We start from the raw sequence: 16,422 nt of genomic DNA, 5'->3' as shown, positions 1-16,422 counted from the left end.
TAAATGCCTTAAGTCCATTGGTAGCTTGTCTTGTGGGGGCCCAAACAAACCAAGCACTTCAACAACAAAGTGTTAGTCCTTGTCTCTGAAGTGCTTGGTTTGTTAAACTGTGCATGTCCTTTTAATATACAACATAAGGGTAGGTGGGTGTGAGGTCCCAAGGACAGTTCCATCGTGCTCCACTTTTAATTACGGGCTTTGCCAAAATTGTGTGTGTTTGACAGGCAACAATATTACAGTAATATACTGGGGAGTTGGTGTTCTGTAGCTTGTGAGACCATCTCTTTTTCGGTCGTTGAGTTGTTATAGTTTTTTATAGCGTTTTTTGTGTACACATTTAGGGCTGTATTCAATTAGCTGCTATATAATCGCTTGATCTTTCTGTGGTATTATTGCACCCGCAATAATTTATTGCCATTTTTTGTGAAAGACTGAAAAAAATTTCTCCTTCTCAGATATGGAGAAAAAATTAGCAAAATCCCTATTTTTTGCTAAAAATGTGGAGATTCCTTTCAAAACCCTTTGTACACCCCCTCTGATGGCCAATTTCACCGACGACTGTGAAATCGGCCGATTTAGCCTGTAATTGAATTCGGCCCTTGGTTTTACTGTAACAAAGCAGCTTGTACACTAATGGTTAAAAAACTGTGAATTTTTCCTTTCCAAACAAATAGTGTGAAAAACAAAAAGCTAGACTGCTATGTACTATCACACACCAAATAACTGCTCAAACCTCAATTGCATAGACTGCATGTGTGAATTCCAATGAGCACACAATTCTGTAAATTAGCAGCTCCACCATTTTGTGAGTGACAGCAACCTCTTTCTGTGAGAGTGCTGAATCTGCAGTTAACCACAGGGTGTGATGGCACACCATACCTGTATTGCGCAAGGAACACGTCCATTAAGGCGTCAGTCTTAATGATCATAATTTAATAGGTTTTTTTAGTTTGAGTGGCACAAATTCAGTAGGTCTTGTGAAATTTCAGATCATATCTAAGAAGCCTTAATGGGAAATGTAAAACCGTAAGGTTTTTTGTCTGTGGAATATATATATATATATATATATATATATATATATATGTACAAATGTCCACACTCTGCGCAATGGTGTCCTGTAAAATCCAGACTTTTTCTTTCTTTTCTCTTAAAATGTATTGATGCTTAATCCCAGTCCTCCTTATGCTTGAGGAAGGTATACACAGACTAGAAAGCAATCACAGAGGGAAAGCACAATTTTTTAGGTTGAAATTTTATAAAGTAATAGTCTGTGAAGTGTGCTAATTAATAGATTAATTGAAAGACATCTGAATATGATATATGATTGTAATGATGTATTTAATGCTATCCTCTTTTATATTCTGTGCAATGTAATTTAAAAAAAAAATATGTTATGTATTTGTATAAGAGCTCATTATACTAGACTGGATCGATATAGAAAGCTTTTATTGTAAGCCAGATATGTGTATTAGATGTGAGCCAATTAATGCAGGGTTAATTAAGTATAATAGAAGACCAGTATAAATAAGTGCTGGTAGAGGTTGCAAACCACACCCCTTGATGAAGTCTCTGACGAAACTAGTTGGGCGTGGCCAGGAACTGTGAGACTGTGGAACAGTCATCTGTCTACTTCCGGAGGCAGTGCGGTGTGCGGCTGGTCGCTGAGTACGGAAGATGTCCGGCTAAGTTTACAGACCCACCAGATCACACGTGAAACTTCTAACTTTGATGTTTGTGAGCAGATTTTATTAAATATTGTGGTTTTTTTACTATTCTCACGTTTGCGCTTTCCCTCTGTGAATGCACATATATATATATATATATATATATATATATATATAACCAACGGAAGGTCTGCACTCACGACTTGTTTTAGAACAACTTGCTGGGGTGACCAACCCATGTAGGACTCCGTCCCATTAATCCGGTTAGTTTGGAGAAAAACTCCGGGGGGCACTCATCAGACTTCATAAATGTATTCTTTAATATATCCTTAGAAAAAGTTACAAGAACAGCATATAATCCGACGATTCGGTCCTATATCTTGACAAAGGTCCATGCTATAGGACCGAAACGTCGGATTATATGCTGTTCTTGTAACTTTTTCTAAGGATATATTAAAGAATACTTTTATGAAGCCTGGTGAGTGCCCCCCGGAGTTTTTCTCCAAACTACATATATATATTTATATATATATATATATCACACAAAGACAATACCTTCAACTTGCGCTTTAACAATAGAGTGTATAGAAAATAAATACCAGTACTTAATAAGTTCACAAGCTGCTCCCTTCACAAAATCCCCTGTTAGAAGGATTGGAAAAACACACCAAATGTATGAGAAAGGGCGCTAATTTGTGAATCAAAGAATACAAAGGTGGGGAAACCTTTTTTAAAAATATTTTTTAAAAATATTTGTAAAACAAATGCTGTGCTTCATTGTTTATGTTATGATAAATATCCTGTAAGGAAAATTTTTTTTTATCAAAAAAGATTTTATATTGGAATAAATATACTCATGTCCATATGAATGGTTGATTCATTATATTTTGGGTGTGAGGGTTCATTTCTAGTAAAAGGTCATCCACGAAAAAATTCCTTCTAGACAAAGGTTACAGCGTGGAATTATACAGTTTCAGAGAGGACAACAAGACTTCTGGGCCATCATCGTATCCTTCTCTACTAAAAGATTGAATCACCAAAAATAATAGACTGAGATTATTTATCTTTTGCAGATTATAAATCGTTATTAGTGCCCTTTCTCATACATTTGGTATATATATATATATATATATATATATATATATATAAAAAATATATAATCATCTAGTGACTTTGTAAAACCTGCGTATGTATAAAGTAAGTGTCACTAGGTCAAGATACACATATTTATATATTTAGAGTTTGTATATGATATGAATATGTGTATCTTGACCTATTGACACCTACTGTGATATAGGCAATTTTTACAGTTTCTTGCAGGTAGCTCATTAGAGTTATACCCTACCTATCTGGCCTTGCTGGGTGCTGCTGTTGCTGATTGCTGCTGGTGGGCGGTGGGCCTGGCAGGCTGGCAGAGTGGCTGCTGGGGGAGGCTGTGGCCAGAGCTAGTTGGAGTAGCTCGGATAGGGTGGTGAGTGGCGGACCCAGTTACGGTGAGTTAGTGTCACCCTTCGCTCATGTGCAGATGGCCACAGCACACTGACTGCACACACACTCTTTGAGAGAGCAATGTGCAGACAGCAGCGCGGGACTCTCTGGGAGTGTAGGCGGGACTGCGTGGCATGACGTCACGCGGTACTCGCTCAGTGCTTCTCTGGGAGCGCTTTCATTGGCTGGATTTCTTTGGGCAGAGAGGCCCGTCCACAGGCCCTAGGCAAGCGCCTAGGTTGCCTAGTGGGACATCCGGCCCTAGATTAAGGTCTGGGGTTTCCTAGCCATGGACTCAAAATTCCAATGTTTTGTTTCCCGAGCCACTTAGTAATCACTTTTGCCTTATTTTGCCATTATTGTTCAACACCAAACTGTTCTTGGATGGTTGGGAGAAGTTGCTCCTGGAGGATGTTCTGGTACCTGTTTTATTCATGGCTGTGTTCTTAGACAAAATTGAGTGATCTCACTCCCTTGGCTGAGAAGCAACCCCACACATGAATGGTCTCAGAATGCTTTACTTTGGTTGTCAGCAAAGTTATTTTTCAGGTTTGTTAGAAGAAGTGAATTCATACAGTATATTTGATATTTGGCCACATGTACTCTGAGTTTGCAGAATCTCATGGATATAATATGGATTAATGTGCTACTGTTATATGAGATAATAATACATTGTTTTAACACAGTGAACATTTATATGCAGTCTTTGTAAATTATAAGGAATGTTATTCATTCTCTTGTGTGGTATTCATTTATATTTACCTTCCACAGATCTAAATATTACTGCAGCTGTTCTATCTCTACTGAGTATAACTCTTATGGTAATGGGATCAATCTGTATTACTATGGTTCTGAGCAAAGGTGTTGAATTTCTCCTGAAGCCTGCATCATTTTTTTTCATTCTCTCTGGTAAGGAAACAGTATTTTATACATTTATATTAAAACTGTTAAAATTGTGTAAACTTGTGTTAAAGTGCTAAATACGGTGTTACAGATGTGTCCTTTTCCATCTTGGCCGGTGCTGCGGCACGACCCGGTATGCATGCTGAAAATAAGTGCATGCTAGAGGGCGCGTGCATGACGTTCATACCTGCGATACCATAGGATCACATGGCGCAATCCATGCTGCAATGTGGCATACTGTGCCATGTGGGTGCACGGTAATTCACAAGCAGGGACTCGCTTACACGTATGCTGCTGATGTGGCCAAGATGGAGAAGGACACATCTGTATCTGCGCAATCTTTATAGGGTAAGGGATAAGAGAAAACAATACTATAGAGCAGTGGTTCTCAGCTCGGTCCTCAGGACCCCACACAGGTCACGTTTTCCAGGTCATCCTGCAGGTGCACTGGTGTATTAATTACTCACTGACACATTTTAAAAGAGCCACAGGTGGAGCTAATTATCTCACTTGCATTTCTGTGAGACCTGCAAAACATGCACTGTTTGGGGTCCTGAGGACTGAGTTTGAGAACCTGTGCTATAGGGCAGATACAACTGGGGAGGGCAAACAGAAGGGGGAAGTTGTTAGTAATAGGATTGTACGCTATGTGATTCTGGACCTGACTCAGAGATGCAAGAAATGCTGATGTTCACGGAGTTAAGCAATTTTATGCTATAGCTCATGCGAGAAAATCCCAGGAGTATGTACACACAGATTAGAGTGGCTGAAACCTGTGAGCCTGTAGGATGTGGTGTGGCCTTTGGGTTGTGCAGCAGCCTTGAGGGCTGGAAATGACTTGGCTGGCTGTGGCCTGTGGGCCAGTAAGATGAGATGCGGCCTTTGGGCTGGTAGCAGCCTTGAGGGCTGGAAGTGCCTTGGCTTGCTGTGGCCTGGGATTCTGACTGGTGTTGGGATTCTGGCACCGGCATTCTGAGCGCTGCTATCCTGACAGCCAGGATTTCAACTACATCCGCTGCATCGGGTAGAGCTGCCCAGAATGTCAGAGGATGCCAGGCAGAGCATCCTTAGAACTGCATAGTTGGGGGCTTGATTAGGAATCTAATTTCCTAATGGGACTCTGTTATTGGGATAAAACAAGACAGAAATGAAACTTAAATTAGTTATGGAAATTTTTTTTTAATAAATTGGATAAAAGTTATTTTTATGCCTTGAAATGCTTACAATCAGGGGCGCCGAGAGGGGGGGGAGCGGGTACAGATTGCCCGGGCTTCCTGAGGGGCCCGGTGGGGACCCAGGTCCGGCGCCACTCCCCCCGCTCACAGCAGCCCAGCACACAGCGTGTGCTGAGCTGCAGTTGGAGACTGCTCGTGGCTGCTGAGCAGCAGTCACAGCAGTCTCCTATGCCTGTACAGGGGAGCGATCACACTGATCGTGTCCCCCCTGGCTTTACCTGGGCTGAGGTGGCTCAGAGCGCCCCCTCTCTCCAGCGTGCAGCGCCGCTTCTGCAAATATTTTTTTTTTCTTGGCAAGGGGGCGTGGCCACGCCTCCCACGATTAGGCCACGCCCCCTATTACCTGGGCCCGCCACGGCTCTTGGCGGGCCTGCTTACAATAACAGTATGTCTACCATCAATTCTTATGGGAAATTTTGGTATCTAGGAAGTATTTGGAGGAGCTTATGATCCAAGCTCTTCAGCTATCAGTGTCAGCCTTTTGAGTAGATACAGCACCCTACATAAAAATTAAAACATTAAATTGTGGCCTACTGTCACGTTTGGCTTAGTGAAATCCCCTACTGAGGGAATGGAAGCTGAGGTCCCTGGAGGAGAGAGTGGGAGGCGTGGGGCCTGTATATATGATCTCCTCATCCACAAATATCAAACGTTGGTAAGACCTGTCCAAAGGCGCGGAGTCTAACCAACTGGGAGGTGTTCACCAGTGACCCTTCTAAGCGAGATATGGGTTTAAGCTGCACCCAGAGGGCAGGTCACGGCCCTTTGGTCAGGTATCTGATACCGTGGGAATAGAGACAATATAACAATGGCCCAAGAGATATACTTCTGAAAGAAGTACCTTGGCACTAGAAACTGGTGCTTGTACTGGTATGTAGGCAAGTGCTTGGATGCACTGTTGTGCCAAGGAATGGCACTTGTAACTGTACACTGGAAAGGGGTACTTCATGCAATGTTGCGACAGGAGGTTGTACTTGTATTACACACAGGCAAGATGTTCAGATGCACTGTTGCACAAGGAGTTGGCACTTGTATCGCACACAGGCAAGATGTTCGGACGCACTGTTGCACAAGGAGTTGGCACTTGTATGGCACACAGGCAAGATATTCGGACACACTGTTGTACAAGGTGTTGGCACTTGTAACTCTAGGAAATCATGTAGGGAACCTGGAACGAGGTAACAGCAAGTATACACTAGGTAGCGACAACGTTGCACAGGCAACTTTCTTCTGTACGGAGACTGGCTTTATACCCTAAGGTAGCAGATCATTGGTAGACAGTGTCAGCTGACCACCACCATACTACCATTGGGTAAAGGGTAGTCAGGTGATGTGAACTGTCATGGCTGCATCCATGACGGCAACTGCAGCAATCAAGGCACAGCGCAGCTCATCGGTGTCCACATGGCCCTAAGTATATGCTCAGCGTGTCACCCGTCACCGCACCTGACGTCTGACCACTCAAGGGATCAGGGGAAGCCAGCACTGTGGTGAGTAACGGCCGATCCTAGGCCACAACCTGACACGAACTCTGAAATACTTTTATGTAGCAGCTTTTTCTACAACGTGACTTGAAGATTCCTGGTCAGCTGTCTATACATTGTAATTGGTAATTGGGAAAATGTGTGGTAACAATGTTTACATTCTTTACACACAAACATGGAAACTATTTTAATTGAGCCAGAATTCTGTATGTGCACATTTTTTGCATATTCACATCTACATACAGCTAATTCACACTTAATTGAATCACCACCATAAAATGTTATCCATTATTATTCATGCTGTGTAACTATGTTACTAATACTGAATGCTTAAGTACTGGTTTATTCATCATTTCAAAAATATAATTGAAAATTGAATCATTTTTCAGCAACTATTGCAAAATAATTAACAGTACTTTATCACAGTTGGTTATCTACCACGTAAATATATAATCAATCCGGTAATCTAAAGGGGATGCAGTTGAAATACCAGCGTGTGGGATGCCGTCGCTCAGAATGCCGGCACTGGAATCCCGACACCAGTCAGGGTCACAGTGCCGGCATCCCGATGGTAAGTAGTGGGGCTAGGGTGGAGGGTTAGGTACCGTGTCAGGGGAGGGTTAGAGTTAGGTACTAGGGGGAGGGTTAGAAACTAGAGGGAGAGGGTTAGAGTTAGACACTATGGGGGGGTTAAGTTTAGGGTCTGGGGAGGAAGGGTTAGAGGTAGAGTTAGGATACTTACCCGACAGGTGTCGGTATCCTAACCCTGTCGAGATCCCGGCGTCTGGATTCTGACCGATGGGATCTCGTACCCAACCCATCTAAAAAAAAATTATGGTATGACAGATCTTACCCTGATCAAGTGTAGACTTGTTGGCTATTTTTGACCTGTCGCAAACCATAGAAACCATAGAAGCTTAGGGGTATATTGACTAAAGTGCGGGTTTATAGAAGTGGAGATGTTGCTCACAGCAACCAATCAAATTTAAACTATTATATTTTAGAAGGTGCTAGATAAATGATAAGTACAATCTAATTGGTTGATATGGGAAACACCTTCACTTCAATAAAACCGTACTTTAGTAAATATACCTATTAGAATGTGTCAGCTATGAACTTTAAACCATGGTTGACAATTGTTCCTCACATCTAAGCTATTTGCCCTCCCTCTCGTCAAAACTTGATCCCAAAAAAAGAAATATAAATAAAATGTATATATGTTTTTTTTGGTCCCTGTGTTGTGTGAATATTTATTTTTTATTTTTTTAAAGTTAATCATGTGGGTGAGAGGGGCTTATTTTTATTTTAGCATACATGCTAACACGCTTGAAGGAGTGGAATGAGGCAAATCTCAATTCACAATTTCTACTCTGTAAACTATACTAGATTTGTGAAATCTGGAGGAAATTAAAAGTTTTCTATTTCTTCTCGTCATGACATTTCTTTTCTTTCTTCAGGTATATTTGTTCTAATCACCATGATGATATTTCGTCAGGCTGTCAGCTGGCTCATGGCAAGCAATCAGAACGTACAGCTAGAGTACGAATACTCATGGTCAGTTGCATGTGCTTTAGCGGCGGGGGCCATCTTGATATTTGGAGGCATATGTTGTTTGTTCCTAGTGTTGCCATCTTTGCCCAAAAAACCTTGGGAATACTGCATGAAGAAAGGAAGCAGTTCATAAGAAAATAAATGGAGATCGTTACTGCCTAATTTCCTAGCATGTGAGCTAGAGAACCATGAAACGAGGCTGGGTCCCCACAAGTAAAGTCCTTTGCAAAATGAGGACAGTTGTTTGTTTACATCATTGTAATTTTATGCACCTGATCCAGATTAACAGTCGGTATTCAGACTGTAGGAGTTGTGGCAATTGCAAAGGAAGAGGCTTCAACAGAAGGACATGCTATTTGTATCCTATTTCAGACTGGATGTTTCATTTCCCCCTTTTGTAAATAAGCTTTATAGCATCCAGAACTAAATGTATTTTATTTGGGTAAGGGGAGGGGAGGGGAGGGTTATTGTATAGAAACAATATTCTTTTTTTGTGTTATATTATATTGTGTTATTAAAGGTTATTTTTATTCTGGTGAGTGTTTGCATTGAACTATAGTAATATGCCATGCATTGCAAATTTCAAATCACAATTACTTTGTATATCCATTTTGAAATATGACCAAGGATGCTGCTTGCAATGTATGTTATAAGCCAATGGGCTTTACAAATACTTGTTTGTACATCCAGGTCTCAATGGCTTATACACTTTCCATGACATCAAGTTCAACATGAAAGAATTATAAACTTGGCTGTCGCAGTTACTCATCCCGTGATGTTTGTGCTTGTACATGTAGACAGTGCTAATTCCCCCTTTGCTTTATTTTGTCAGATTTATCTTACACTAAGCATTGTTTAAAGCTGCATTATCACATGGGCTCTGCCCTCATCAGGAGTCACTGGGGCTACTACATGTAGCCATTTTCCCAGGGATTCTGCCTTTTGTGTATTACAAACAAATAAATGAAACAAATTAAATGGCAGCATAGAGGTAGTGTGAGTTTAAGGACAATCTCACAATCCCTTGATTGTGCCTGGTGATTGGTCCCACAGATTCCTTCACATTGCTATTGGCTGGTGCTATATGAAGAATGGAGGATCCACGGAAAAATGGTTGCGTATAGCTTCTCCTGAAGCTCTGGCTAGGAAGCTTTTTCACCACTGCCTTTACCTAGGTGCAGCTTTAAGTATATCAAAATCCTTATCGCTATATGTGCCAATGCTTAGGCTGCTGGCAGTGTACATGCCTGTGAATGGCTTACATCTTGTAGCCCAAAATAACTTATTACCAACATTCATTTTATTCTGTTAGTTCTTTCATTAATGACTGTGAAATCAGCTCAACTCACCTCAACACTTTTCTCTTTGAATGTTACTTTTCCTAAACTTCAGAGTGAAAGTCACCAAGATTCTGGAGGCATAGACCATTGCATGCTGTTTTATGATGAGTGGAGCTGTGACAAGGGGATAATGCACTCCCTAACTCATTTGAGAACTGCACACTGTGCACTGCGAAGGCAGGGTCCAACATTCTGCAGCATTACTGTACATACATGCTATAAGAGACAATACAGACTTCCCAAGGATCTACTATTGTCCTCTCTCCATGTGCTTTCATACAAGGGATAAAGCTGCTACAAGTTTGTGTTTTCAGCATTTCCATAGAAATATATATTTTCTGTATAACTTAAAACCACTGTAAAAAGTGAATAAAGTTGGAGACAGACTTCCAATAAGACATTATTTGCAAGAATTGATTTGTCTTAAATATGCAAATGTTATAGGATCACAATAAATGCTTTTTCAATGTGATTACTGTCTTTAAGTATTAGTTTGTGCGGTGAAAACAGTGGAGAAATGGACCAGTGGAGAAGTTGATCATAACAACCAATCAGCTTCTACCTTTCATTTCATAGAATGTACTGTTACCTTGAAGCTGATTGGTTGCTATTGGCAACTTCTCCACTACATTTCTTCACTCCTTTCACTGCTTGATACATCAACCGTAATATGTACAGTATTCACTATGGGCCTGATTCTGAGTTGGAGGGATCTCTATGCTTAATTACACATTTTGCATAGGTCTATCCTATTCTGAGTCAGACGGAACATGGCGGATCTGCCTTTCCATGTAACTGGGAGTTTTGGGGTAGCACTTGGGGTGGGGGGCAATAATGCAAGTGCACCGAACCGCCTTGGAATGTCGTGTCATGGGAGTATCGTTGGAGTGTCCATGTGATTCTGAGTCATGTGTACTGAGAAGGGAAGCCTGTTTGGGCTGATCTTTTGCACCTAAATTGGGTTGTTGTGGCTGGTGTAAAATCAATGGGCGGCACGGCTTCCCTCTTCTAGACACATGAACCCAGCATTAGCCATACAGATGCTCGCAACAGCATGAGGTAGTAAATAAGGCTTTTGCAGTGGTCCTTATATACAGCCACTGTACGTGCGCCTCAGAATCAGCCCCTTAGTATGAACCTGTCTCTGGAGATTATGGGGCCCATTTATCAACAAGTTTTATTATACACAAAAAGTTTTAAACTCGTTACGTATGATGAATGGTTCTCAAGCCAATCAGCTCCCAACTGTCATTTTTCAAACAGATAACACATAAGAGCTGATTGGCTGGAGCACCATTATCATACGCACAAGTTTTATCACTTGTTGTGTATGATAAAACACATTGATAAATGAGCCCATATATAACCTGTATATACAAAGCACACTTGGTGGACATGGCAGAGTGCCTGGAATTTGTACCAGTACTACTGGCGGGAGCATAGATAAAGATGCACATTTACTGTATTTTCCACTGTCAGAAGACTTCTCTACACTATGGGGGTATTTATCAAACTTTCTTAAAGCTTAATTTAAGATGTTTTCCCAAAGTAACCAATCCAATCTGACTCTTGATATCATTTCTCTTGTGCATAGGAACTGATAGCTATAATCTGATTGGTTGCTATGGGTTACATCTCCACTTATCCTTTATTGAAGGGCTGATACATCTCCACCTTAGTAAGAGAGCGCCTCGTTGTGCAGAGACATACAGCTCTCCAGAGGCAGACTATGCAAAAGTTTATGTCTCACAACAAAGTCCACCCTCTTGTTACTTTACTGTCACATATTTCATTAAATACATTTTCCCAGTCTTTCTCATAAAATACTTCTCAGTTTAGTCTCATTTATGTCTTCTGCTAATCATAAAGACCATCCAGGTTGTCTTATTTACAAATGATAATGTTGTGTGTGTGAGCTATGTATTACCAGCAGCTTGTTAGTGGTTGCAATTTAAAGCGACAATAATAGTTAATGTAAATCCAGGTGTGTTTTTCATTTAATATTGACGGTTTAAATCCTGTGGACAGAACCACCAACATGATACCTCCTGGTCCACTGCAAACCTCAGGCACGTCAGCAAATCAGCAAAAATCTAGATGCACATGGTGAACAGGGCCGGTTCTAGACCATGCACCTGCTACCAAAAATGAACTTGAGAGTGACTTATTTATTTGTGTCAATACATCGTACAAATTACAATACATGTTGTAGCTACAGTAGCTAAAGCGATCTATTTATTGAAAGCTGAGTAAGAAATAAACAATCTTGCATTTTAATTTCATCATTATTTACTAACTTGCACAGAGCAGAATCCTGCTTTTCACTTGTGCACTTTTCACTATGGTAATAATAATAATCATGAACACTGACTGAGCAGATGGACCACAAAGGTTTTCAATGCAAGTGTGTGTGGTCGACCCATAAAAGTAAGTGCATAGGTATAGATGTAAGTGACCCCAGCTTTTGTCTTGATTGTGTAAATGTCATTTCCTCTTTTACTCAACCAAGATCTAGACCAGCAGGGAGTGTTGGCAGACCTGGAACTGGTGTTTGTATTTGCACAGGAACTACAGTAAGAAGTGAACCTTCCTCTTACTCAATGGAACAGACGCTTGTCATTCCTGAAAGCAATAACATACAGACTGAACTCTTACTACCTTGTAGAGGCCCACAGCTGATATGGATTGTAGCTGAATAATGTACACACCGTTATAATTACCTCATGTGATGTATCATATGCTTGGGAACCTCTTTCCAGTAGCTATAGATTTATAAGTTCCAGCTTGCCAGCATGCTGTAACTTGTAGTTCCACATTAGCTTGAGTGCCACAGTAATGTAGCCCATCTGCTATTGCTCCTGACCATCATCATCATAAGGACGTATATACCATGTATGGTGACAAAACGATCAAGATGGCTGATTATTAAAGCAGAAACAATATAAGATAAGAAAGAAAAGAAGAAGCAGAAGATAAGAAAAGAAGAAGCAGAATCTAAGTCCCCATTCCAAATGATAAACAAGTCATCAATAAATCTGCCATAGAGCACTAAGTTACCCCAAGACCCTGATGTCATCAGTTACTATCCACGTGGACATAGAGGGGGAATAGTAACCTGTGGTGAGTGACACAAGCCACAATGCCCAAAACGTGGTGAGCGCACAAATTTCTACTATCAGTGGCCAGATACTCCAGCTGAGACAAAATAACAGATGTGAGGGCATGGAACCGCACTTCGGCACTAACTCCACATCACGTCCGGGTCCTTAGGATGAAGGAGAAATAGAATGAACCAAAGACATTCCTGCTTAGGCTTGGATAAAGCAGATGTTAGCAAGTAAGATATCATATACTTCCCATCCCCTTCCAGCCTCACCTGTAACCTGGTCATGCCTGGAGCTAGGAGTGTCAGACCAGCCAGCCTGAGCCACTGCCATGTGTCACTCAGAGGACTCCGCCACTGAGTCTTCTGTGCCAGTCACACACTCCCCTTCGAGTCTGACTCTGAGTCAATGAATGAGGTCAAGGAATGCAGAACGCCAGACGCTTAGGCATGAGTCCTCATGAATGTCAGGCGTGATGTCATCACACCAAACATATAGGGACTGGAGAAGAAGATGCCTATCTAATACAAATGCACTTTTATATGTGAGTGGTGACCTTGACAATGCTGGTTAGATGATTGCGGCTGCGCCCCGAGGCCACAGTGCACTGGACAAGGGTTTTGTCAGCCCATCCCTTAAGCTGGTCCTGATCGGGCAAATCAAGACATGGAGGGTCCAAAGCTAGTGCAATACTAAGGAGACTTTATACCATTCTACAGGTATAAAGATAATTTAGAAATAAATAATCAGCTATAAATAACTGTTATTATACCAATATGTAATGGCAAAACTCTTCAAAAGAGGAAGAGTAGTTGAATCTGCCGCTAGTGTCCATTTCCCATGTGGAAAAAATAAATCTAATTTCATGGTGAAAAGTAGCAGGGATAGCTGTGCGGTAGCATCAGGGAATCAATATGATATAACGGCGGACGGGATGCTGGCGGATGGAAGACCGACAGCGGCATTCCGATGGTGAAGATCCAGACAGGGGCTGGTAGGTAACCTAGCTCTTCTTCTCCCCCTCTGCACTCTAAACCTAACCCTCCCCGGGCAGTGCCTAACCCTAACCTCCCCCTGGTGGTGCCTAACCCTAAACCGTCTCTCCACAGCCTAACTCTAACCCTCCCCGGTTGGTGTCAAACCCTAACCCACCCCGGCATGTCCCTAAACCTAACCCCCCATCCCCGGCCTAACCCTAAGCCTAACCCACATATTTACCTTTGGAATGCCGGCAGTCGGGATGCCAACGTCGGTATCTTGATCTCTTCGAGATGCCAGCATCGGTATTCTGAAGGGCATCAAGATTCTGACATCGGTATCCTGATGTCCTCCATCCTGTTTGTCGGCATCTTGACTGGATCCCAGCATCGGTATAGTAACCCAACAATAACTGACTAAAAGGAAACATACTGTACACACTACTGTCTAGGCTAATAATGTCATTTTAGACTTTATTGTCTGCAAAGTACAGCTTTTGGCGTCTATTCATAAAGAATGAGAAATCAGAATTGTTACTTTTCACTATATATCGCTTCGATGCAATATATAGCTTTGGTAAGTAACAATTCATGTATACTTACGTTTACAGCAAAAAAGTTGATCCGAAAAAGGCTGCTCCCGAGATCCTGTCTTCTGCTGCTGTACCCCGGTCTTGGCAAGCTGGACTTGTGTCCATATGCACCGGCATATCAGGGACAGAGTGAGCGGCTACAGGGGAAGCAGCTCACTACAAGACAGATAGAGCAGCGGTGGGGGTGGCAGTAGGTGGGGGCACATTGAGCAGACTGTTGATTTGAGGGGGGGGCATCGAGCAAACCGGCGGGGGGAGGGGGGGAGGCAAGGTGAGCAGCCCAGCAGCAAGGGGGGGCACAGCGAGCTTAACGGCGGGGCAGAGTGAGGTGATCCGGCATCCGGTTACTTCACATACAGCAGCTTCCAGGGTACACGCAGCGGCAGTCAGCAGAGTCACTGTGACCCGGCATATTCTGCAGCTGTTGGGAGTGATTTAACTAAAGCAATGGGTTAATAAGATCTCTAAGATCTTTATTACCCATTAGAGATGGTTACTGAGTGAGTGTCTCGACACAATGACTCAAATCATTTAGATGTTCGAGTCACTCAAAGTTTGGTGTGTCGAGACAGCCACCTCTCTAGCCTCTCTGTCAGTGGGAGCCACTAACACCGGGGCCGGGGTGTGTGTGCACTGCACTGTGCAGTGTGCAGAAGCATATGATCAGCAGTGTGGTGGGCGGAGCTGTGAGCGACTCACTCAGAGTCACGCTGCTAGCCTGCTACCGCCGGGGCTCGGGGTGTGTGCACTGACTCGGGAGAGTCAGTGCAGAAGTATGATATGCAGAGCTGGGCTGCGGGGGCGGAGCTGTCAGCAACTCACTCGGAGTCACCGGCTCCCCTGCTTGCTACAGCTCTGCAGTGCAATCCGCAGAATTAAAAAGAGTCGTGTCATGAGACACTGTCTCGAGACACTCCACTGAGCTGAGCCATGTGGCTCAACTCAGTACTGTGAATCACTCTGCCCATCCCTATTGCCCATTGCTTAAATGGCAGTTTGCACAGACACTGAAGGGGGCAAAGTGACTGGCAAGGAAGCACCTGACTGGTCAGCATGAGCTAAGGGGGTGGAGAGGATGGGAGGAGGTTGGGAGACAGCGGTCTTTTCTGCTCTTCTCCCCTCAACAGCATCCTTACGCCATCCTGAGATGGCGAATGCGATGCAGCAAAAGTAACAGAAGGCTGAGCTTTCCATACTTTCATGAATCGCACTAACCATACAATAGTATAGTGATGCGATTCGGGCACAGAGCAAGTGCACCAATGGAGAAGAGACAAACTTGCTTCATGAATTACAGAAAGCAGAGAAAAGTAGTGTTTAACGCAAAACAGGGCTATTCTCAGCTCCATGAATAGCCCCTTTATATGGCCAAAAAGGAGCCGTCAGATGTTCCTCATGATGGATGGTAGATTTGGCCAGACAATGATTCGATCTTATTGTGTATGTGGAAATTGTCTGACAGTGCTAATGTTGCCCTGTCTGATCCAGTTAAATTGGAAGACAGTATTATAATAATCTTAAAATAGATTTATGGTCCATATTTTACAAACCTGCTTATTCTAAACTCCTTGTATGATCAATTTAGATGTAAGGGAAATGTAATCTTTATAATCCCTGCACATTAAATACCCTTTTAATGGTGCAGACTTCACCATAATAGAATTGCTTATGCTGCAGTAATACTAGTCGCTGCTATCCTGCAGGGTCCAAACCAAATGCTGCTCAGGATGGACTCCGCAGAGAAAACAAATAAGGGATAAACGCTGTGGTAAGCAATCTGAGCACTGTATTTTTGAAAAAACATCCATATATAAGTGATTTGGGATTTAGATGTAGACTGGCTAAAGCAAGAGAATCCTGTTAGTGTAGGCTCTGTGCTGGCTAATGTATTAGCTATTCTGGTCCCTGTCTAGCTCTGGTTACATCCTGTAGAATAGTAAACAGGGTTTGTTTCCCCTAGTGAAGGCCTCGCCATGTGTGGAACTTGTCAGTACTTGTTTAAAATGGCATTTTTACTGTGTCAGGTGCCTGGTAGTAGACTCAGCTGCATGCATAAAAAATATTTAAAATGCAAATATTTTGT

At 42.4% G+C, this 16,422-nt stretch overlaps 1 protein-coding gene across 1 annotated transcript in view; it reads left to right on the top strand.

The window, feature by feature from the left end:
- CACNG6 (calcium voltage-gated channel auxiliary subunit gamma 6) overlaps nucleotides 1-8,800 on the top strand; it is a 168,643-nt gene extending 159,843 nt beyond the window's left edge. Inside the window, exons 3-4 of the mRNA XM_088457382.1 lie at nucleotides 3,924-4,061; nucleotides 8,232-8,800. Of these exons, the coding sequence (XP_088313508.1) occupies nucleotides 3,924-4,061; nucleotides 8,232-8,458 (365 nt within the window). The 3' untranslated portion in view covers nucleotides 8,459-8,800. The remainder of the gene's footprint in view (nucleotides 1-3,923; nucleotides 4,062-8,231) is intronic.
- Nucleotides 8,801-16,422: the final 7,622 nt, after the last annotated feature.

Source organism: Taudactylus pleione, unplaced genomic scaffold, assembly GCF_031769625.1.
Source record: "Taudactylus pleione unplaced genomic scaffold, aTauple2 ptg000041l, whole genome shotgun sequence".
NCBI lineage: Eukaryota > Metazoa > Chordata > Amphibia > Anura > Myobatrachidae > Taudactylus > Taudactylus pleione.
The sequence above is the reverse complement of the archived record's forward strand: the minus strand, read 5'-3'. Positions and strand labels throughout refer to the sequence as shown.